The 22320-nt window shown below is 39.1% G+C and overlaps 2 protein-coding genes across 3 annotated transcripts; both read left to right on the forward strand.

Annotated features, from left to right (window-relative positions):
- The first annotated feature begins 294 nt into the window (after window positions 1-294).
- On the forward strand, window positions 295-4881 carry tnni1a (troponin I type 1a (skeletal, slow)). 2 transcript variants are annotated; one of them, XM_054791148.1, is made up of 7 exons: window positions 295-311; window positions 1535-1566; window positions 3208-3365; window positions 3479-3610; window positions 3842-3931; window positions 4013-4189; window positions 4542-4881. In XM_054791148.1, the coding sequence occupies exons 3-7, from the start codon at window positions 3357-3359 to the stop codon at window positions 4644-4646; spliced, it is 513 nt and encodes a 170-aa protein (XP_054647123.1). In that variant the 5' UTR covers window positions 295-311; window positions 1535-1566; window positions 3208-3356; the 3' UTR covers window positions 4647-4881. The 2 variants fall into 2 exon arrangements, with proteins under 2 accessions (XP_054647123.1, XP_054647211.1); XM_054791236.1 differs by lacking the exons at window positions 295-311; window positions 1535-1566 and having other exon boundaries at window positions 2733-3365.
- Window positions 4882-7008: 2127 nt separating this feature from the next.
- Window positions 7009-17786, forward strand: lad1 (ladinin). The gene is made up of 15 exons (XM_054788429.1): window positions 7009-7320; window positions 7906-8101; window positions 8530-8709; window positions 9059-9245; window positions 10262-10335; window positions 11605-11740; window positions 11925-12017; window positions 12129-12172; window positions 12265-12307; window positions 13413-13456; window positions 13540-13606; window positions 13699-13827; window positions 13895-13987; window positions 17287-17416; window positions 17514-17786. The coding sequence occupies exons 2-14, from the start codon at window positions 8064-8066 to the stop codon at window positions 17383-17385; spliced, it is 1227 nt and encodes a 408-aa protein (XP_054644404.1). The 5' UTR covers window positions 7009-7320; window positions 7906-8063; the 3' UTR covers window positions 17386-17416; window positions 17514-17786.
- The last annotated feature ends 4534 nt before the right edge of the window (window positions 17787-22320 follow it).

The following is a 22320-nucleotide window of genomic DNA, read 5'->3' on the forward strand; positions in this document are numbered from 1 at the left end:
CATCTTCTCTTCAGTAAAACTTACACATACGCTGGCGGCATCACTGTGGGTTGTCCGAGAGCCAAAACTGGTAGTTCTTAGTTTGTGATGGATCTGTGGGAGACAAGTGGGGGAACAGGGGAAGATTAGGCAGTGAGAGAAATGGAAGGGCAGGGGGGGGACCAATAATAGCCTCCACTAACAAAAGAGAAAGAGAGAAGTGAGCTAATGGGAGGTGCAGTTAAATAGAGGAGCACCAAATCACTGTGCTCATCTCTTGATATCATCCATCGTGCTGCCGTCGCATCTCCTTCCCCCTGCTTCTGTCATTGGTAAGGTCTTTCCCCTGTGTGGTCCTAAATGCTTGCTAGTATGTTGTACATTTGTGAGAATTAACAAGTTGCATGAAATGTGTTAAAATTGTTATTGATTGAAACAGTAAGTTAACCAGAGAATTTTTAATATATTTAATATTTATTTAAAACTTACGTTAGGCTAAACATAAAATGTCACCTTCCTCTGTATGTGTTATAGGGTGCATCATGGAATAATCATTAAATCACTCAAATACAACCCATCAGTACAAAATCTGCAGGGTGACCTGATCTTTCCGTTGTACCTTCGTCTGTTTGTTTTCGCCCATTGCATTGCAAATTTGGCTCCGCCAAAGACGTTTTCAGCATCAGTATGATTTACTGACAGTAAATCCCTGCACCAGGCTGACCTGCTTCATAGCCAAATCGCCCTCCACAGCTGTCTATCAGATGTCCCCACATCTATTTGGGGAGACAGGCCATTCAGATTCCTCTGTGCAAGATAATCCTATGGAGAAAGACAGAGACAGGGGTCAGAAGAAATAGATGAGGGACGGCTATCTGTTTGAAATCTTCCTAATCCACTAGAGCTGTTCATCACACTGCATGAGGGGCGGAGCACATGGGGGAGTATCAAATCAGTGACATGATAGAGGGTGCTAGAGAAAAGCTAAAATCATGTGAGACAGAGTGAGAGTCGTGTAAATTACTTGACGATTTGAGAGAGGGCAAAAGAGCAGCACAGTCAGAAGAAGAGGAGAGTGCGAGTGCACTCAAGTGTAGTGTTAACTCATGACCTGTTGTCACATTTGAAAGAAACTCACTTGTACTCGCTGGCCACACAATTAAGTAACCTACACATGCATCCAAGATCCAATACAAGACTTGGATGAAAAGAACACACCAATGAAAATATGAAAATGAAACCTCTCGTTATATTTGTAAATGACTGTGCAAGTGTAACAGGTAGAATCTTATGTGATACCTATACTGAGTGACTTTGCTTGCAAAAAATCCATTCTAAGACTTAGAAATTCCAGTGTTGATTTCCAGGAATGTGGAAAGAGAATGTTAACCAGTGGGAAGGTGGCATTGTTGGTGCAATTTCCCTGTTGACGGATGCATTTTGAGCGAGCGCTCATAGAGATGCATCGAAAGATGATCTGGTGCGCCAACTGCTGATGAACAAACACTGACAACTGTTTACTGAGCGTCTAATCTCTCCTGTCTGTCCACCACAGAGAGAACCCATCACCAGGATGCCTGAGCATTTGTGAGTGATGAGGATTTGATCTTATTATAGACAAGTCTCTCTCTCTCTCTCTCTCCCACACACACACACACACACACACATCCATTTATTTTCTATGCCGCTTATCCTCACTAGGGTCACGGGGGTATGCTGGAGTCTATGCCAGCTGGCTTCGGGCGAGAAGCGGAGTACACCCTGGACTGGTTGCCAGCCAATCACAGGGCACATATAGACAAACAACAATTTGCACTCACATTCATACCTATGGACAATTTAGAGTTGCCAATTAACATAACCTGCATATTTTGAAGTGTGGGAGGAAACCGTAGTACCCGCAGAAAACCCACGCACGCACGGGGAGAACATAAAAACTCCACACAGAGATGCCCAAGCGGAGATTTGAAGACAGACAGTAATTACAGTGATTCAATTTTTGAAAATCCTTCAAATATGTAAATGAATTTGGATTTAGCTTTGTAGTGAGGTGCACCGTTGACAGATGTTTCATGAGATAACTGCTGCTGGCTAAGCTTGTGACTTGCATTTCTTTACCAAAACGCTAGGGGGCAGTGTTTTCCTTAGCACGAGCAACTACGTTTCTCGTTGACTAGCGACAGTATTTACTGTTGATTCTTGTGTTGTAGTGAACAATGGCGAATGACGTAACATCCAGATTAATGTCAATTCACCGTATATCAAGGACAGAGCATCGGAATTATGCTTTTTTTCCCCCTCCACGGTGCAATTAAATTGAACAGTATAAGTATAAGGTAACGACGGTGTAATGTTTGGAAATACACGTTGATGGAAGACATTTGTAACATCGTTACTCCCAACACCGGTTATATATATATAGACCATATGTATACTGTATATTCACTAATATGATTCATACACTGGAATTATTTGTAATGAAGTGGATGAGTGTTCTCTCATAAATGACACAAAAAGACCAAAATAACATGTTAATTGAATATAGTCTAAATTTTCATTTTGTTACATTAAAAAAAAAAATGGTTGATATCCCCGAACTAATCAGACAATTTGAAGTGAATGTCATCTTTTGGATTATCTTAAAGGTTACTGGTGGCTGCATCATCAGCATTCTAATCAGCTAGAAAATATATAAATCCAATCCATTGAGAATACTATTATACAGTCATGGAAAAAATATTAGACCACCATTGTTTCTTCAGTTTCTTGTACATTTTAATGCCTGGTACAACTAAAGCTACATTTGCTTGGGCAAATATAATGATGATAACAAGAATAGCTCATAAGTTACATTTTTGCCAGTACAATATCATATTTATTGCTGTGATTTTGGCAGTTATCAAGAAAACCGTGGGAATGGCTAGGTGTTCGCTCTTAAATGAAACTATTATGAGCTACTTTTGTTGCCATCATTGTATTTGTCCAAACAAATGTACCTTTACTTGTGCCAGGCATTAAAATGAACAAGAAACTGAAGACACAAGGGTGGTCCAATAATTTCTTCCATGTCTGAACATTCAAAGCATTAGAATAACAAAATACATCAATAATCCTGGATCTGGAACTTTTTGTAGTGAATACACATTACTACGGCTTACAGTATTTTTCGCATGGATCAAATAAAAATGTACTTTTCTTATCTTAACCTTGTTTATTTGTCTCTTGCAGGCCGGAGGTAAGATCTGACTGACACAAACACGACTAAAGAAACAATGCAAATAATACTGAATGCATATTCAGCATTAATAGTGTCATAATGATGTCATTATTCATTCTTCATTTAGAGAAAACCAAAGATATCAGCTTCAAGGAAGCTCATGCTCAAGGTTGGAAACATTCACGGTCAAATATACTAAAATATATACTGTGGTTAATACTTTTGGCCACAAGAGGGCAGCAGAGGATATGCTTTATGAGTCAGGGTGTTGACATTTGGCAGAGTCTGATGGTGGCCAAGGCCAAGGAGGAACTTGAGCAAGAGATCCTGGATAAAGAGGATGAGAAACAGAGGTACCTGGCAGAGAGAGCTCCTCCCCTCAACACCGGCTACATGAGCCTGGCACAGCTACAGGTACAGTGTGCTAGTCTTCCTTTCACTGGCCTCTCTGTAATTCAACACCAGGAGAAACTGGCAAAGAAGTCCCATTATTCTACGACAGGCCATTGTTGACAGACTGAAGACATCCATTTTCCCTCCTGCAGGCATGCTGTTCGTCTGTACTATGTTACTCTGTTCACCACTGACACCCCCTTTGAGATCCATCATGTGTATAATGTAGTTCATTGTTTTTAATACATGTAGGATCTGTGCAGAGAGCTTCATGCCAAAATCGATGTGGTGGATGAGGAGCGATATGACATTGAGGCCAAAGTGATGCTCAACACACGTGAGGTACACCTTAAGCCATTTCCATATTGTTACAGAAATAATATAAAGTATGCATTACCCTTAAATTCCTTTCCCATGGCGCAGATTAAAGACCTGAACATCAAGGTTTTGGACCTCAGGGGGAAATTCAAGAGGCCTACACTGCGCCGCGTTCGTGTGTCTGCTGACGCTATCCTCCGCTCGCTGCTGGGCTCGAAGCACAAAGTCTCTATGGACCTCCGAGCCAACCTCAAGTCTGTCAAAAAAGAGGATACTGAGAAGGTGTGTGCAGAATTCAGAACAAAAACCATAATCCACACAACTCAGACCCACTGTACGACAAGAACAATGCTATCTGGGGACTTACATGTGACACCATTGCCAAAGCACATGTGAAAAGTGTGTGAGAAAGGTGTAGCTGTGATACGGTAAACTGCGGTGACATTGTGTGCTCAGAACACAAGACAAGGACCCCATTGTACTCACAAGGAAAGCCTCAGAGTGTGTGTGTGAGTGGCTGAGCTACCTCAGCTGCAGATTTGAAAGCAACTATTAACAGCAGGTTCTTTCAAATTAAATTAAAAAAAAAATCAACAGAGTATTCTAAACCACATCTTTTTTACTCTACCTGCAGAAGAGACCAGTCGAGGACAGTGACTGGAGGAAAAATGTGGAAGCCATGTCAGGAATGGAGGGAAGAAAGAAGATGTTTGATGCTGCCAAGGGTTCTGCCCAGTGAACGCAGAACTTGAGTTTCTCCTGCACCTGAATCCACTTTCCCACTGTCTATCATCCTCAGCAAATGCGAGACAATGTCCGTATTTCTCCCTCTTTGCAGTATCTTAAATGGAGTGACATGACTATATCTATGGCTTGAGCTGTTATTGTTGTTTACGATCTACTGTATTTCTCCAAACTCCCAGAGCTGTGGTCAGCACCTAAAATTTGCCTCCCAATAAAGTCAACCAGGTTTCTTTGTGATGTTTTGTGTGTTACCTTAAAATCAGAGCAAGCTCGGCGTTACTTTCTCTCCCGTCCTATCACTGCGCACTGCCGCTTGTCCATTGTTGTGTATGCGTTCCATGGCAGTCTTGCGTCGCAGCCGTCTTCATCCACGCATGTAAACACTGTGGAACACATACACAACAATGAACACGCGACAGCACGCAGTAAAACGACGGGAGAGAAAGTAACATCGAGCGATTGTGAGGTCTGATTTTTTGAGGAGGCATTTTTGTGATGCAATGTATTATTCTTTCGAAAGCGAATTGTTTTGAGAAGCCAAACTCTTTACTTAAAGGAAAGCTGCACTTTTTTGGGGGGAATTTTGCCCATCATCCACAATCCTTAAGTGAGACATACACATGTCTTTCTCTTTTCTTTTCCTTTCTGTTGTTCTTGTTATTATTATTATTAACACTGCTACGCCGATCGAACTAAGTTACTGCCGCATTGACACTTCGCCACACCACACCGGCTAGCAACTAGCCGGCTAACAACTAGCCGGCTAGCGGCTAGCTTCACCAAAAAAAATATATATATATATATATTCTTGCCGGCCCACTGAAGGCCTACACTGCAAAACCAGCCATACTTGAAAGAAGCCCAAATTATCTTATAGTGAGACAACTTTTTTTATTCCAAGCAAAAAATTCTGCCAGTTGTGTAAGCAAAATTAGCTTGGCTTGAATTCTTATAACTACAATATTTTTCTTGTGGATTTTAAGACTATAAAGAGTCCTAAAATAAGCAAGCTGTTCTTAATCACATAGCTAGATTTAACTAAAATGTTCTTATTACAAGTTAAGAAGTAAGCCAAATGCTCTTATAAGATTCCTAAATTGAGATAAAATTAGCTTTTATAAGGCTGGATTTAAGCAAAATGTATTTACATATACTAGATGTAGAAGTATTCTTCTTTAAGAGAGACTTTCCTGTCGACAAACAACCACTCGTACCGATGGACAATATTTAGAGTCTCCAATTAACCTATCATGGATATTGTTGGAATGTGGGAGGAAGCCAGAAGACACAGGGGGAGTGTGCAGCTTCCAAACAAAGATGGGGATTTGAATCCAGGTTTCCTGAGTGTAGGGCCAACATGCTAACCACCCAACCGACATCTTTTCTTGTCGGCATGTTAGTTATGTTGCTTACTTCTTTACCGGTCTGAGGTTTTCAACAAGCATGGAGCAAATAATATGGATGGAACGTTTTTTATTTCAAAAGAAAAAAGTGAGATTGTATCTAAAATTCACTTAATTTAGAAAAACCTATTAGCCACAAACACTATCAGAATTCTTTTTGGCATGATTTGCATGTACATTCATTAGTTTGTGGATTTATAAACTTCATAAAAAGAGTCATATTTTCTTGAATCAAGTTGAATAATTTTACACATTTACACAGATTTTATGACTAGATTTAATATAATAAATCTTGGTACGCTCTATGAAATATTGCTGTGCAGCCTTCACAGTGCTCCGAAATCAGCAAATCTTTACATTTATTTTCTGTGTGTGAGTCCATTCTTAAATTTAGAAAGTTTAGAAACTAGTTTTATTCTGAATTTAAGACAAATATTCTTAATCTGTTGCTGAATAATAATCCAAATTAAGTTTTTAGCTTGTCATAAGAAAAAAGAACTAATTTCTGGCAAAAAAAAATATCTTCATAAGAAATGGCTAGCTATACTTTCTTAATATAAGATTATATTTCTCAAGTGAAAATTGCTTGACAAGATATTTTTTCTTTTCAGGAAAAAAATAAATGTTTTTTTAAAATGGGACTTTACTTTCTTGAAATGTAGTTTTTGCAGTGCAAAGGCACTGCCCGCCACCGGTATATTTGTAATGTAGCCCTGGTATCCTAATAGTTGTTATAATAGTTCTCCAGCAAACCAGCAGGTCATATAAACAGGGAGAGGTGAGGCTGTGTGTAGGAGTTGGACTAAGCCTGGGGCAGAGTCCAAATTGACAGGGTTATAGTGAGAGGCGTGGCCTCGCACAAAAGGCAAACAACAGGACAACACACATCCAACTGGACGCACATAAATAGACTTGTGTCAAACTAAAAGCACGGTTAAAAACGGTGCTATGTCGGCAAAATGTCATTTCTTCAGCATGTGTAATTGCTAACTGAAATCATAAGAATTTGTGTATGAAAATTAAATGTTGGACACCACCGGCAGCACTAGATTTAACATAGCTGATGGTGTCACAAAGCTTTAATGGCTTATATGTTGTGACACGCATCATTATAACCTTGATACTACTATGACACGCGGGTCGAAATAAAGGATGACTTAAATACATAAGGACTAAAATAAACCTGTCCATGTATAGTTTGGTTTGTCAGGAAGAATAAGCTGAAGACGCCACTGTCCTATTGATCTGAGAAGGCAATCACATAAGGTAAACATATAATTCTTTATTTTGAGGCATTTCTTAAATACTTTTAATTTATATACTGTATGGTAACATTGGATAGTGGTTGACTCAATTATATATTTTCCATTTCCCTAAAAAAGTGAGCATTATTTTTAAAGGTAAAAACATCATTCATAGGTTCAGGCAGGTAAAAAACAAAAAACATGACAGCGACTAAATGTGACGTTGTGAATATCAGCAACATGTCCAGCGTGTTTGTGGAGTGTGTTGCTGCAGAAGCAGGACCGCAAGATTAGAAAATTGTTGGGTTTGTTTCGTGTAGTGGTTCACACAGCTGACTTATGTAACACTTGCAGGGGATTCATTCTTCCTCACTGCCCCTTTATTGTCATCCTAAATCAGATGGCCACAACCCGACTGGATGTAAAATCATGCTTGACTTGTACAATGACGAAAACTCCCATACATGTTAAAACTGCATACTAGCTTTGAAGAAGTAGAACTACCACCATCTTTTAACATTCAGTTATTGTTTAAAATCAGTCTCAGGCCTGAAAAAGAAAGGGCTGAGTCTTTCACTCCCTCACTTCCTCTCTCTCTCGCTTTCAGGTGGGTAGCTCACCTTTGTGGTGCTTGTGACGCCTCATTGAATAGGGTAAAGGTGGACTCTTTTGTGCTGCCATCTGACAAACTGCCCTGCCAAGTGCCTGTCAGTCGTCTTTCTGCATTGAGTCGAGGATTTGTGCGGCACACACTTTTCACCCAGCATGTCCGTCAATCGGACAAACTGGTCGGCATTGTCCAGGTAAGACTCTTTTCTGAAAGAGCATTATTTTGACAGCAAATGTTACGGAGTTTTAATGTTTTTGCCTAGGATTCTTTTAATTTGACTTGATAGTTTGGAAATAACAGCAGAAACCTCAGCTAATTTAGAAGCATTTTTATGCATGAGTACTTCAGGGTAAAGCTGTGCTTTTGTCAAATGGTATATTCTTCTGTAAAATGAGCATATGACAAGAACCTTACCCCCCTGCCGCACTAACCACCTGAAGGCATATGCTTTCCACACTAGCATTTGATATACGTAACGCTTCTTACACCTTGATGCACAAGTTTGGTTTGGTCTAATGTCCTATTTCAACGACATTCATTTTATTGGCTTACAGTAGATGTCATTATGTCATGACTGAGCCTGGCTGTTTCAATTTTACAAGCTCACATGTCTGTCCTCAGCTTGACGCGCCAGTGGACAGTGGAGGATGAGGAGGAGGCAGAGAGGGAGAGGAGGAGGAGAGTGAAGAGCTCAAGCAGCACCTGCGACCAGGAGGTGAATGCCGGTGCAGCGGCCACTGACCATGACACCACCAACCATGTTGCCGACTCCCCACCTGAAACATCTCAGAGCTCCAGCAGGTGTGATTGAAATTCTTGCCGAAGACAATTGGAATTCATCTAGCAGGAAATGACTCCATCGGAAACCAGAGAGAATAGAGAATGGGGTTTTTACACTCCCCTCCAGAAGCGCACCTGCAGGTGTTCCCAAACTTTTGGAGGGGAGTGTATACCTTTGCCCCACGGGAATGTCATGTGTGTGTATACTCTTGAAAAACTGCTTGCTTTTTTGTCTAGCGTTGTTGTCAAGGAAGGTGTCAAAAGCAGCTGACGATATCTTCAAAAGGGGGAGAAGAACTTTTGAAGAACTTGAGCTGAGCTGAGCCTTTTTGAGTGCAATCCATCATAAAGCTCAAAAATTATTTTGCAGTATCGAGCAGATGCAGCTGGACTTTATGGAGATGCTGCGTGTCCGGGATGAAAGGCGTAGGATAAGGCACGTGGAGACATTGCGGCGTCAGAAGGGGGTAAGGGAGGATGCGGACGAGCAACAAAAGCTGACGCCTTACATTCCTAAAGATGTCAGTGCCAATAGCGTTGAAAAGCCAAACATAGAGGTAAGGCTTTTTAGCATTTTAGGATGACATTGGGGTGTCAATAGACTATTTACTGTATGCTTATTAGGACCACCTATCCTGCACTGCAAGGCAAATGCCCTTTATAGTCAGGTGTCAAGGCCACACAAGTTTGAATACATCTTTTTCATCTCCAAGAGAAATTCACATTTCCAGCAGCTACGCAAAAATGTCGTAATAAACTTAATCACTTAAAAAAAAGCAAGGCAAGAGAGGAGAGACAAGGAAAATAGGAAAACCGAATAAGAATAAATAAATACAGATCAGATCACTTGAAATTGGTAGTGCAATAATACATAACAAGGTTTGTATTACCCTAATGCATTCATTTGTGTGTTTTTTGTGTTAAGAACAAACACCATGCAAGCTTAGTTCCAGCAATGCCACCCTGCTGTGTTAACCACAGCCTACTGTTACCCCACACAGTCATGTTAATCATCTACAAAACAACTCTGGCATGAACGCTGCTTTTTTGCGTCAAGGGGAATATTTTAATGTTACACACATTAAGAAGTGACCCGCATGCTCACACAAAAGCATAAAATACCTTTCCGACCTTTCATCCCAAAGGTATTTGATAGGTTTTCGGTCAGGGCTCTCAAGCTGTCTGCACAGGGGCACAGTCATGCTGAAAGGAAAAAAAGGGCCTTCCCTAAAAGTCGGAAGCATAGACTAGACCTAAAAGTCATAAATGTAAAAGACTCGGGTGGAATTAAAGGAATACGTGAGGATCAACTCTTTGGTGCAGTTTTAAACATATTTGATGACACCTTTTATTATATAAGATCTATCACGTGATGCCAGTGACCACCTTTTATAAAACTGATAAAACCAATATCAGAAACCTTTATTACACTCACATGCAACTTTTATTTCAACGTATCTGCAAACGTAGCCATGCCCCTACGGTGTTACGCAATGTAAAGTGTGTACCAGGGCGCGTGTTACAAAATGTTTTGTGCTCGTGTTGATCGTGGTCGTCTGTTTGTGTCCCCCAGCAAGAAAATGGAGAACCGTCGGGGAAAGACTCAGTTTCCAGGCAACCCTCCAGCCCGCCTCCTAAGTTTATCAGGTTAGCAAGCAGTATTGCCATGACAAAGTCAAAATTCCTACTTTAGAGATTTAATACTGATGGACCAGCCAGGACACCTCTCATGCTGTGCATGCTAGCACAGCTGTGTGCAGACTGAGCCTGGTGGTAAAGTCTTGCATAAAAAAATGCACTGTAACATAAAAGTAATTGAAAACTAGTATATTTGTATATTTTTTTAATATAATAAACACTAACAGCACAAATGGACCCTAACCTTCATAGTATTGAAAATACTGCATAGCATAATTACTGCAGCATATTTGCAACATCTGCAGAGCTCAGTGTAAGTAATAACACTGGTCTACACAATTTTTGAAACAAGGAAGAAACCATCCCCCCTTGGCTAACTTGGGGCGCTGATTTCGAATCTGATTTCCCTTTTTTTATTTGGTCATCTAAGGCTTGCTAAAAAGCTTCAAAATGCAATATAGCATACACAAAAAGCAAAGCAAACCAATTTCTAATCTGCTTTCTGTAGGCTGGATTTGCAGCTGTGAAAGTCACTGCTCAATTTGCATTGGTTCAGTGGATCATTTGACTAGAAGCAGGAGTGGTATTCAGTTTTCTTGGCCGTCTTAGTGCAGTTGTCATGAGGCAAGATTTCATCAAGGCATAAAAGTGATGAAAAAAAAACAGGGAAGATGGAATGTCAGTATGATAGAAGACGACTGCTGGAGTTTGATACGTGAATCTTTGGATGCTGAACATTCCTGTCAATCTAAAAGATGGAAGCTGTTGCCATCAAATTTTATTTCAAATAATTTTATTTCCTCCTTTGTGCTTAATTTATGCCATATCCATCACTTAGTACCTGCTTTTGTCCACAGCTTCACATTATTTTATGCATTTCAGTGTGCAACAGTAAAAAAATTAGATCACATTTCCGAAAAAATATGACCCGTTGCGACAAAGCCAATGTCATTTTTTACAACAGCGCCCTCAAAGTGGCTAAAAGCATGATTTTCATTCTTGTTTCTGCAACTTTATCAAATTTTGTAGACCCAATATTGTAATAATATAATTCATACTCGTACTCAATCGTAAAAAAAACAAAAACATAATAGTGTGTATAAGTAGAAATGTTGCATAACATATGTATTTTGGTCTGCAATGTGTAGTATTTCAAGGCCACAGAGTACAGAAATGTTGTTTGCATTGCTCAGTAGAAGTACTATATATTTTAAAACACAGTTGAGGTGGAGTTGTGTCATTATTCCTTTATTATTGCTTGTGTTTCTGATGTTGCAGTTCTGTCTCAATCTCAATCGACAAGAGCCCCGCTTCTCCCAATCGCCCCCTCTCTCCTACAAACCCCAGGACACCCAGAGAACACTCGCCCTGCCAGAGTCCCATTCCCAACGGACATTCAGAGGTTTTCCAGGAGGTAGCTTATGTACACACAAGTAGTTTTGAGATGTTCTGACATATGGTATCTTTCAATGACACAAGTAGCAACAACTCCCTCTGGTGTCAAAAGTAATCATTACATTCTTAGAGGTACAATTGCTGACTTTTGAGTTAAAGTGTTGAGATATACTTTGATAATCTCTGATTTTACTTGATCTCAGAGCAGTGTAAACAGCTCTTCGACCAACAATGACTCCGGACAGGCTACCAAACCTATGTTAATCAGAAAGAGCTCCAGGACTCTATCATTCAGGGTAAAGACATGACACAACAATGGCACTTGCATAGCCTTAAGATCCTCAAATACTGACATTCATTCCTGTAGACAAAATGTTACATAAGTACTCTTTGCTTGCTCTCTACAGCTGATGAGGAAGAAAGAGGAGGAGAATTTTCCACTGCAGAGGAGGTCAGTAAACCCGTTCATTCAGTATGACTGGAATTTGGCTCTAATTATATGTATGTGAAACATTGATTTACCCCCTTTGTATTCTGTTTCAGTTCAAGTGTCAGGATCGCATCAAAGAAGTTTGAAACCAACACGGTAAAATTGCACTCCAATGTAAACGTACACAATGTGGTAAAGGGATTCTGTAATCAATGAATCCAAGCCAATATGAATTGAACATAGGTCCGTCTGAATTGTCATTTTTTGTCACACAGTCTTTTGGATAATTGTGTACTTGTGGAAACAGTTCTGCTATTATTTGGTAAACATAAAAACTGTACAGCAGGGGTCTAAAACTCACAGCCTAGAAGATCATTTGCTGCCCCCCGGGAAATATTTTGTGCCCCCCTACTTAACATCAGATTATTTTAAGTGCAGCCCACAAAGCCTGGGCAAGTCTGAGGCATTCTAAGGGCCGACAAAAGCCAACAATGAAGTCAGAGTGAGCTTGTCACACACTCAATGTCACCAGACAAAACACTTAATTACAACCTCTGTTGCAGCACAAAAATGACAGCACTAAATGTAACAGTTAAGTAAAACACATAGGGAAACAACCACTATGGGGAACATTAAACAACTATGTTAACTCTAAACATGTGACTTGAGCAACTTTTTACAAAATAAATACTGCACGCAGGGGCCGACATCACCCCCAATACTGATGCCGCCCAGCCTCACCCAGACTCTACCATCAGCGGGCCCCAGGTAAATTGAGTTTGAGACCCCTGCTGCACAAAGGAAAACGTAACTGATGTCACGCATGGTCATTTATTGACAAGCATATTGCACAACACAGCAGCAACAGAACCAATGCTGAACCAAGCTGCTCAGGCAACATGAATGCAGCTGACAACTACTGCCATCTTGTGGTGTTAATAAAAACATATCAGGGGGTCACCAATTGTTTTTGTCCTGTGCTAATTCCAGAAACAAGAGGTTATTGCTTTTGTAGGCCACACATCCGGTGACTATAGAAGACTGCGGTTAACTGCATAGAGATGTTAATCGGAGCATTTACAGTAACTACATTCTTGTATGTTTAATTACCACTTGTCCTAATACATTAAGTCCACTGGGTGTAAGTTGGAGGTGAGATGCTTTCAATTAAACTAAAGCCAGTTTACCTAATTTAGCACTAAATGTCTGCTCAACTTATTTGCAGTCTTAATAGTGTTTGCTCTCCTTTGATTTGGATCAGGATCAACCTGTCAATGAGCAAAAAGTATCATCCTTCCAAAGGAAGTGAGTTTGGCATCACACCATTAACATCTTCTAGTGTTACAGTTAACTCAGCAGAATAAATGTGTTCCCTACGACTTGTGCAGTTCTGCGCAAAGACACTCATCCAGGTCCATCCAGGAGAAGATGGAGAGACTAGCCGAGGCTGCACAGGTCTCACCTTGCATAAGTGTACAATAATGAAACATCATACATATCAGCCTTGATGACTAAATGTTATTTTTCCAATCCTGACACATGCACAGAAATCAGAAACACCTCGATCTCCAGATGTGAGCCAGCGGACCTTGTACCTGCTGGACGAGGTGTCCAGGAAGAGAGGCCTCTTTGAGAATGAGCAGCAAACAGTGAAGCCAACAAGCCCTTCCCAACAGGTGAGGTCAAAGCTCCTTCCATTATTGAGCAACTGTGTATTCATGTACCTCAATCCCTGGACTGCAGCAGGAATTTCGAGGCTCTTCATCAGGAATCTCAGACAGAATGAACCGCTGGCTCGACAAGACCAACCAAACTGGATGTTCCTCCAGTCCCACGGTAAGATCAGGCATTTTAGCAGACTGCACCTGCACATAGAAAAGCCGCCCGTAGCAGCTTGGAGTCACTGCTGCTCCTGTAGTTTATATCCAGGATGCCTAAAATTAGTCAAACTCAATCAAATAGAGAATCCAACAGACATGGTTTATTTGTGTTTAATAACAACAATAATAATAAATCAATATGCAGAACAGGCCAAAAGTCTGGACATACACAATACAACCCCATGGTCCCAACCCCATTAATAAGGCAAGAAATTCCGCTAAGTAACCCTGACAAGGCACACCTGTGAAGTGAAAACCATTTCAGGTGACTACCTCATGAAGCTCACTGAGCGAACACCAAGGGTTTGCAGCGCTATCTAAACAAAATTATAAGACATAAATATCTAAAATAAGACATATTTACAGTTATTTCACACTTTTTTAAGTACGTAATTCCACGTGTTCATTCATAGTTTTGAGAATCTACAATGTAAATAGTCATGAAAATAAAGGAAATGCATTGAATTAGAAGGTGTGTCCAAACCTTTGGCCTGTACTGTACACTCAACAAAAATATAAATGCAATACTTGTTTTTGCTCCCATCTTTAATGAGCTGAACTCTGATGTAAAACTTTTTCATGTACACAAAAGGCCGAGTTCTCTCAAATATTGTTGACAAATTTTTCTAAATCTGTTAGTGAGCACTTCTCCTTTGCCGAGATAATCCATCCACCTCACACGTGAAGCATATGAAGATGCTGGTGTGCCTTAGGCTGGCAAAAAAAAAAAAAAAACACTCCAAAATGTGCAGTTCCTGGACATTCCTGTAGGCAGTATGCCAATTGCACGCTCCCTCACATTTGTGGCATTGTGTTGTGTGATAAAAGTTGTGCAAACAAAGGATCCACTAACTTTATAGATATGGACATGATATTGGTAAAGAATATAATTGAATTGGTTATTGAACCATTTACATGGCCGCACGGGGGTCTAGTGGTTAGCATGTTGGCCACACAGTCATGGTCTGGAGATCGGGAAGACCTGGATTTGATTCTCCCTTGGGCATTTCTGTGTGGACTTTGCATGTTCTCCCCGTGCGTGCGCGGGGTTTTCTCCCATTCCAAAATGGGTTAATTGGCGACTCTAAATTGTTCATAGGTATGAATGTGAGTGTGAATGGTTGTTTGTTTATATGTGCCCTGCGATGGCTGGCGACCAGTCAAGAGTATACCCCGCCTGTCGCCCGAAGTCAGCTGGGATAGGCTCCAGCATGCCCCCGCAACCCTAATGAGGAGAAGTGGCATAGAAAATAGATGGATGGATTGAACCATTTACAGTACATATATTTGTAATCTATCTTTCTCATCAGGGGTATTGCCTGACAATTTGGAATTAGCCAAAGTAATTCCAATTTATACAAATGCAGATTAACATGCCTTCTCCAGCTACAGACCAGTATCCTTGCTTCCACAATTTTCCAAAATATTAGAGAAATTGTTTGTAATCAGGTTAGATAAATTCATAGATAGATGCAATATTTTAAGCAATAGTCAGTATGGAAATATCTATCTGTTTATCAATAGATAAACAGTTTTTTGTAAGTATTTTTGTTGACCTCCGAAAGGCTTTTGATACCATTGATTATACCATACTTCTTAAAAACCTGAGCAAATGTGGTATCAGAGGACTCGCACTTGAATGGGTTTGATGTTATTTAGAAAATAGGAAACAGTTCGTGCAGATATGTAATGTAAAATCTGAATTGCATAATATTTGGTGTGGAGTACCTCAGGTGTCAGCCCTTGGGCCAAAATTGTTCATTTTGTATATTAATGATGCTGTTTGTGTATCCAAACTCAAGTGTATTCTGTTTGCAGATGATACTATATTTTATTGTGGGGAAGATATAACGCAGGTGTTGAATGTGGTTAAACAAGAATTTAAAAAATAAAAACGTGGTTTGATGGAAACAAATTATCGTTAAATGTTGAAAAAACAAACTCCATGATATTCAGTAACAGAGTGAAAGACATTGGTGCCTCAGTTAATATAGATGGTATTGAAATTAATAGAGTAAGGGAAACCAAGTTTTTGGGTGTCATTTTGGACAAGAATTTGTTTTGGAAATCACACATACAGTACACAAAGGTAAAAATAAAGCACTGTTACACAAAGTAAAGGACTCACTGGATAACAAAGCAATGTATATTTTATACAACACCAAGATTGTTCCATATCTGACCTATTGCATTGAAGTATGGGGAAATGCTTGCAAAACATATACTTAGCCAATTTTTATTTTGCAAAAAAGAGCAATAAGAATAATGAGTAGAAAATGATACAGAGAGCCAACAAATCCGTTATTCTTTCAGTTAAAAGTATTGAAATTTCCTGAATTAGTAGATTACAGTATTTGTTAAAAGGAACAGTGATCTTAAAAAAAAACAAGATTCAGGACTAAAGTGTTGGAACGTTGTGTTTCTCTAAAAGGAGTCAGCTTATGGAACAATCTGAATAAAGAAACTAAAGAATCCAAGTCAGAAATCAACTTTAAAAGAATGGTTAAAACTAGTATGTTGAGGAAATATGAAATGTTATGTTTGATTGTCATACTATGGTTATTTTTATTGTGGGGAATGGCACTGGTTGAGTTGTAAAGGAGGAGATGCGTGACCGTCTGTGTGGCTGGGTGCTATATGTATATTTTTGGTTTATATTGCTGCTGTTTTTAAATTGCTTACTTTCTTTGTGGCTGAATTTTTTGGGGAAAAAAACGGGCCAGAGACAATAAGACATGTCTTCTTTCTGCTCCCTTTCCTTCTGGTTTGAAGAGTGTTTGTGTTATGTTTTTTTTTTCTTTCTTGAATGAAATACATGTTTTTACATTTAAAAAACACATTTTGGATCGGCCTTTTGTTGTGGCCAGCCTAAGGCACGCCTGTGCAATTGCTATGCCACACTTGTGAGGTGGATCGATTAGTTGAGCAAAAGAGAAGCAGAAGAATCTCTAAACAATGAGTAATGAGCTTTATTGCAGGCCCATAGTCTGTATAAAACAATACAGAAAACACATTTAAATTGTTTTAAATATGACTGACCGAAGTTTGACAATGGGCTTTTATATAGATGTTGACAGAGTAAGACTGACCATTTTTATTTGAATTCTGCTGAATTTAGTAAGGATTATTTGGTTCACATGTATCTCAAACATGCAATTTAAATCTAATTTCGCCTCTCATTCTTAATAAATTGCTTTTTCTTTTATGTTTATGATTTGCACGTGCGAGTAATAATTTTGAATGTTCTGTCTTCAGGACTTAAAACATGTGGACATCACCAGCAAGAGGAGTTTATTTGAGAAAAGAAGCCATGACAGCGTCACAAAGTCCAAACCTGGAAAAATCTACAAGTGAAAGTATTCCTTGATCATCACTCATTAATTTGGTAAAAAAAAAAAAAAAGTTCCTTATTTGTAACTATTTAATTTGTCAGTTTTGTAAATATGCTTAATTGCATCACTTTGTCTCTCCTTTATTTGTAGGAAACATTTCATTCTTGGACCCGTTCATCTTTTTTCATCTTCCCTGCCAGTGTAACCAAATGGAGAAAGATTTGAAACTAAAACTTAAAAAATTCAAGTTTCAATCAATCCTTGAGGTGTGAAAACATTGCTTTAAACATACATAGTTTTGACAAAATGTAATATGCTTGCCTTAACAGAAATCTCACTGGGAAGCACTTTAAAAGAGGCTTTATGTTTTTGATTGTCTACTCTATTCGGTGTGTCTAAATGGGAAAGTCGCTGCTTGTGGAATAAAACATTTTATTACAACACGTCACCTTGGATTCACTCAAACTCCTCCAATCACTTATATTTGAATTAGATGTGTATCTTTTGTCAAGTCAAATTTGTCATTTTTTTATGTTAAAGTCCCTGCTTGTGGAATAAAACATTTAATGGCAACAAATGTCACCTGGTTGTTAACTGCCAACACGATTAAAATGAAAGCTGCGTTTAATTTTAGATGTTTCCATGTTATCTTAGCATGTAGATAACAGTTCTGTGCTTGCATTGCCATAGAAGGTCAGCTTTATTTGGGAAAGCTGATAATACAAGTGGCAGCTATCTTAAAAGTTATTAATAACGCAACAAAAGGTTGTGCAGCCTTTAAGCCTACCACTCAGTATTTTACCACTCGAGACCTCGCATTTCTCTTGACGCCCTTGTTTCCAACACTGATCCACAGGTAGGTTTTGCATGAAAACATTGACACTACTTAGCTTGCAGAGGTTGCACTGTCAACTGTGAGAAAATGAAGTTTTTCTGTAAACTGAGGGAGTGTATTGGTGTTAAAGGTCATGTCGGACAACGAGGTGGTGGAGGAGTATGAAGAGTAAGAATATTCATCAGTTTGCTGACACATCATGCTCGGATGTGTTGGATGCACATCATAACTCATGTATTTGTTTTGACCTTCACAGGGAGGTGGATGGTAAGAACATCATCACTCATGATTTCACTCCTGAAAGATGTGATCTGCTGTCAAAACAAGAGGTGTAGTTGAAAAAGTAATACTACGGTAACATGACGCTACTGTAGAGTATTCTGCACAACATTGTCTGGATTGAGATTTGCATTACAATGACTACAATGTATTTTTACCCCAGCTGCACAAACTTGGTATGTGTGGTACGGTATGGGTTAATTCTTCGAACATGCATACAGGTTACATTGGATTACAGCTTTACAATTCACAATTCCACATGTTCCCGAAAACAAGGAGGGAACATCAATTGTATTTGTTCACGTCCCGTATTCAACATGCACCCTTTACCAAATCTGAAATAATGTAACGAAATGATTAGTATGTACAGTATAACAACGTTACAGAAGAGTTAAGATTTGTAAATCATTAGATAATTTAATGTCCCCTCTGTAATGAAAAGCAAATGTGTTGTCATTGAATGTAGACACATTGGTTCATAATTTCAGTATTTGCTGAGCAGGCCCTTACTCAACGAAGCACTCGCACACGCCGCACGCACACACTCATAGCACTTTATTTATTTATTTATTTATTTATTTATTTGTATTATTTGCTTGTATTAATGTCTCTTCTGTTGTTGTTGCTTAATTTATTGGTATATATGTTTATGTGTTTATGTTTCTTATGTTCTTATTCTTTCATTTGTTTTATTTCTTTTCTTGGGAGAATGAACAGAATAAGATTTTCATTGCATGGTATAACTGCTGTTTTACTATGCACATGACAATGAAACTCTCTTGTATCTTGTATCTTGTATACATTGGGTCAAAGACATGGGTTCAAAATTTCAGTACTTGTTGAGCAGGCTCTTTTAACGTGATGGTGATATCAAATGTTGATAAACGTATTCCTTCCAAATGTAATCTGTGGGTGTTATATCTTCTATTTTCCTTGTCATGGTGATGTGGACTTTCAATATTTATCCAGATCCTTGATATCAAGCTATACAAGCACGCTGGTCTCTTCTGGTCTGGTGGTTTCTTGGCGATCTCAGCATTGTGTTTTGTCAGATGCGCCTTCGTGTAGACGTTTGTACCTTTGAGCTTCTTTCCCTGTTTTAGAAATGCAGTTTTGGATTTCCTTTTGGTGAACTTGACGATAACAGTTGTGGCGATGTTTCCGGCATACAATGGAATGCATGTATCGATGGTGTTGACATCTACATTCGGCTCCTTTGATTGTAGAAAATTGGCAATTTGTTGTTGCTCTGTTGAAGCAACATTAATTTAATATGGTTGTCCTCTGTTCTCGACTGCCCTGGCATTTGACCTGGGTATGATTCAGAACCCCATCAGGGTCACATTCTGATCCATCTCATAAACCGTATTTATTTGATCATCATTTTAAAAATCATTTTACTCAATGATTTTTTTTCCTTTGCTTCTTTCTCTTAAGAGTGGCACGCAAGGCAGCGGTATCATCCTGTAGTACCTTAATATTGCACTATTTTCCTCCCTGCAGTTTTTGACTGCATCATGGATGTCAGAGAAGCTCCTCTTGAAGCTGTCATTCTGTGACTGTGCATCTGTGTTTGCAGGCCGCTAGATCTTACCATATTAGTGCTACAGTTTCCTGTTGGTGCTTTTCCAGTTGCTGTTTCATTAGATCCTTCAAGGAGCCATATAATATTAAATCCTCATTCAACGGCATATTTGGCCCCATTTTGCATTTGTTCGGCATTGTTTTCTAGCCAACTACTTAGAACTTCAGCAGTTTGCCGATTATCTTGGCTTGCTTGCGGCTGTCAACACTTGTAACTTGTTTCTTTTAGCTCATTCAATAAAAAAGACGTATTTGTTTTTATAATCCCGAATGTCCAATCCCAACAACATATTTATACATCTTTGAGTAACTTGTTTATTTTAGCTCATTCAATACCAAAGATGTATTTATACATTTTTATAATCCCGAATGCTCAACCCCAACAGCATATTTCTACGTATTTTAGGTTTTTTTTTGCACATGAGGCAAAAAGTGGTGATTATGCAACATGCCACTAATGCATTAACACTTGAGAGCAATTTTAAACCATAAAAATGGCCACACGGTGGCAGAAGTGCTTTCAATAAGAGCTCTGCAGGGATCAGGACAAATCACACATGACAGGAAGGAAGTGAGAACATGAAGGAGTGTAGTGTGCAGAAGGTTACGCATTGTAGCGAAATCTTAACCCATGCACACACAGTTCAGTTTCAAATGCGAAAACTGTAAATAGTTCATGATGTTTGCAAGTAAATTGCTATTTTGATGTGGAACATCTTTTTTGTGTTGCTTATGTTGGTATAGTTGTTGAGATATTTGAGCTGTCACAAAAGCAAAAAATATTTGTCAAAGTGAAAGTTATGCTTGAAATGTATCTTTTCACAAAAAGCTGGTCTTCTCCCTTTTCTAGTCAGCAACTGATATTTTCCTGAAACTTACCTATGCTCTGCTGATTACTGAAGAATGGAAAAAGGTAGAAACAAACCTTTTTTCTGAAGAAAAAGTTTTTGTTGTAGGTTCCATGTTTATTTAGCCATAGAACACAATATTCTGTGTGCCTTGAAAAATAAGTCAAAATCATCTAAAATGGCCTGTACTGAAAGGGTTGTCTTTTGAAAAATGGTTGGGATTGAATGAGTTAAGGAAGCTGCGGCTCTCATTGGTCCGAGTTCATGTGGAGAGCGTCAGGATGCTGTTCTGATCTTGTGTTCCCAAGGTGTATTCAGGGCAGCGTCAAAATTGTTCAAAACTCTAGTAGTGATAGCAGACCTCTTGTCATGAGCGTCCTTTCCGATAGTCAACAAAAAATGCAAAAAACAGTTCATTATCAAATTTCCAATGCTGTATAAATTCACACAGAATGCAATGATTCTCAGTTCTACCAAACCCATATTTTATTCATAGAAACCCAGACATTTTACTTTATTTGTAAAAACCTTGTTCAAAAATGTATAAACAAGAATGAGACATTTCTCTTCCAAAAGTACATCCATCCATTTTTTATGCCGCTTATCCTCATTAAGCTCACGCGGGTATGCTGGAGCCTATCCCAGCTGACATCGGGCGAGTGGCGGGGTGCACCAAGGACTGGTCGCCAGCCAATCGCACAACACATACAATCATTCACGCTCACATTCATACCTATGGGCAATTTAGCTTCCAAAAGTCCACAAATCCCCAATAGGATGGAATTTTAAAAAAATGTTTTGTTATGAAGTGGTAAACATTTAAAAGTCCCTGATTTTTTCCCTAAAATTGTAGTTTTGGGGATGGTGATGATACTGATAATTCAAATCAGTGCATTTGCTTTTGCATTTCAATTCTATTTGTAATTGTAACATTGGCAATGAGTTATGCACATGCAGTTTTGTGTGACACATGCCTCCCCTGGGAGGCGCCAGAGGACTAGGGTGGGACAGGGTACACGAGCTTGAGAAAAGAAAAGACTAAATATATTTAAAATCGGACAAGCCAATTTCAGCTGTCTTTAAAGGCAGTTCATATAATGAGAGGTGTTAGGGAAAATACATTATCAGCTATTAAAATGATTTCCATATGTTAAGATGGCAATACAAAACACTCTACCGTCACATTCATGAATGAAGGGGTGCATTTTGGTGTGTGTGACGTGTTAAAAAATGGCTTTAAAATTTCAAGTCCTTGCAATTAAGTAGCAGAAGTGGAGAGAAAAGCTATTTAGTTTTCTCTTGTGGGGTGTCTCACTGTGCCACACTAGGAGAACACACTGAGCTACAATGTACAGTACAAAGTAATGCAACTGTTTGAGGTTCCTGCAGTAAATAAGCCTTACTGTTTAGT

Source organism: Dunckerocampus dactyliophorus, chromosome 1 (genome assembly GCF_027744805.1).
Source record: "Dunckerocampus dactyliophorus isolate RoL2022-P2 chromosome 1, RoL_Ddac_1.1, whole genome shotgun sequence".
In the NCBI taxonomy this organism is placed as follows: Eukaryota; Metazoa; Chordata; class Actinopteri; order Syngnathiformes; family Syngnathidae; genus Dunckerocampus; species Dunckerocampus dactyliophorus.

Bases quoted from the DNA above. Each gene is read 5' to 3' on its own strand.
- tnni1a (XM_054791148.1), top strand. The intron at 3,611-3,841 runs GTACAGTGTGCT...TAATACATGTAG, and splicing joins TGAGCCTGGCACAGCTACAG to GATCTGTGCAGAGAGCTTCA. The intron at 4,190-4,541 runs GTGTGTGCAGAA...CTCTACCTGCAG, and splicing joins AAAAAGAGGATACTGAGAAG to AAGAGACCAGTCGAGGACAG.
- lad1 (XM_054788429.1), top strand. From the start codon at position 8,064: ATGTCCGTCAATCGGACAAACTGGTCGGCATTGTCCAG. The intron at 10,336-11,604 runs GTTAGCAAGCAG...CTGATGTTGCAG, and splicing joins CCGCCTCCTAAGTTTATCAG to TTCTGTCTCAATCTCAATCG. The intron at 12,173-12,264 runs GTCAGTAAACCC...ATTCTGTTTCAG, and splicing joins AATTTTCCACTGCAGAGGAG to TTCAAGTGTCAGGATCGCAT.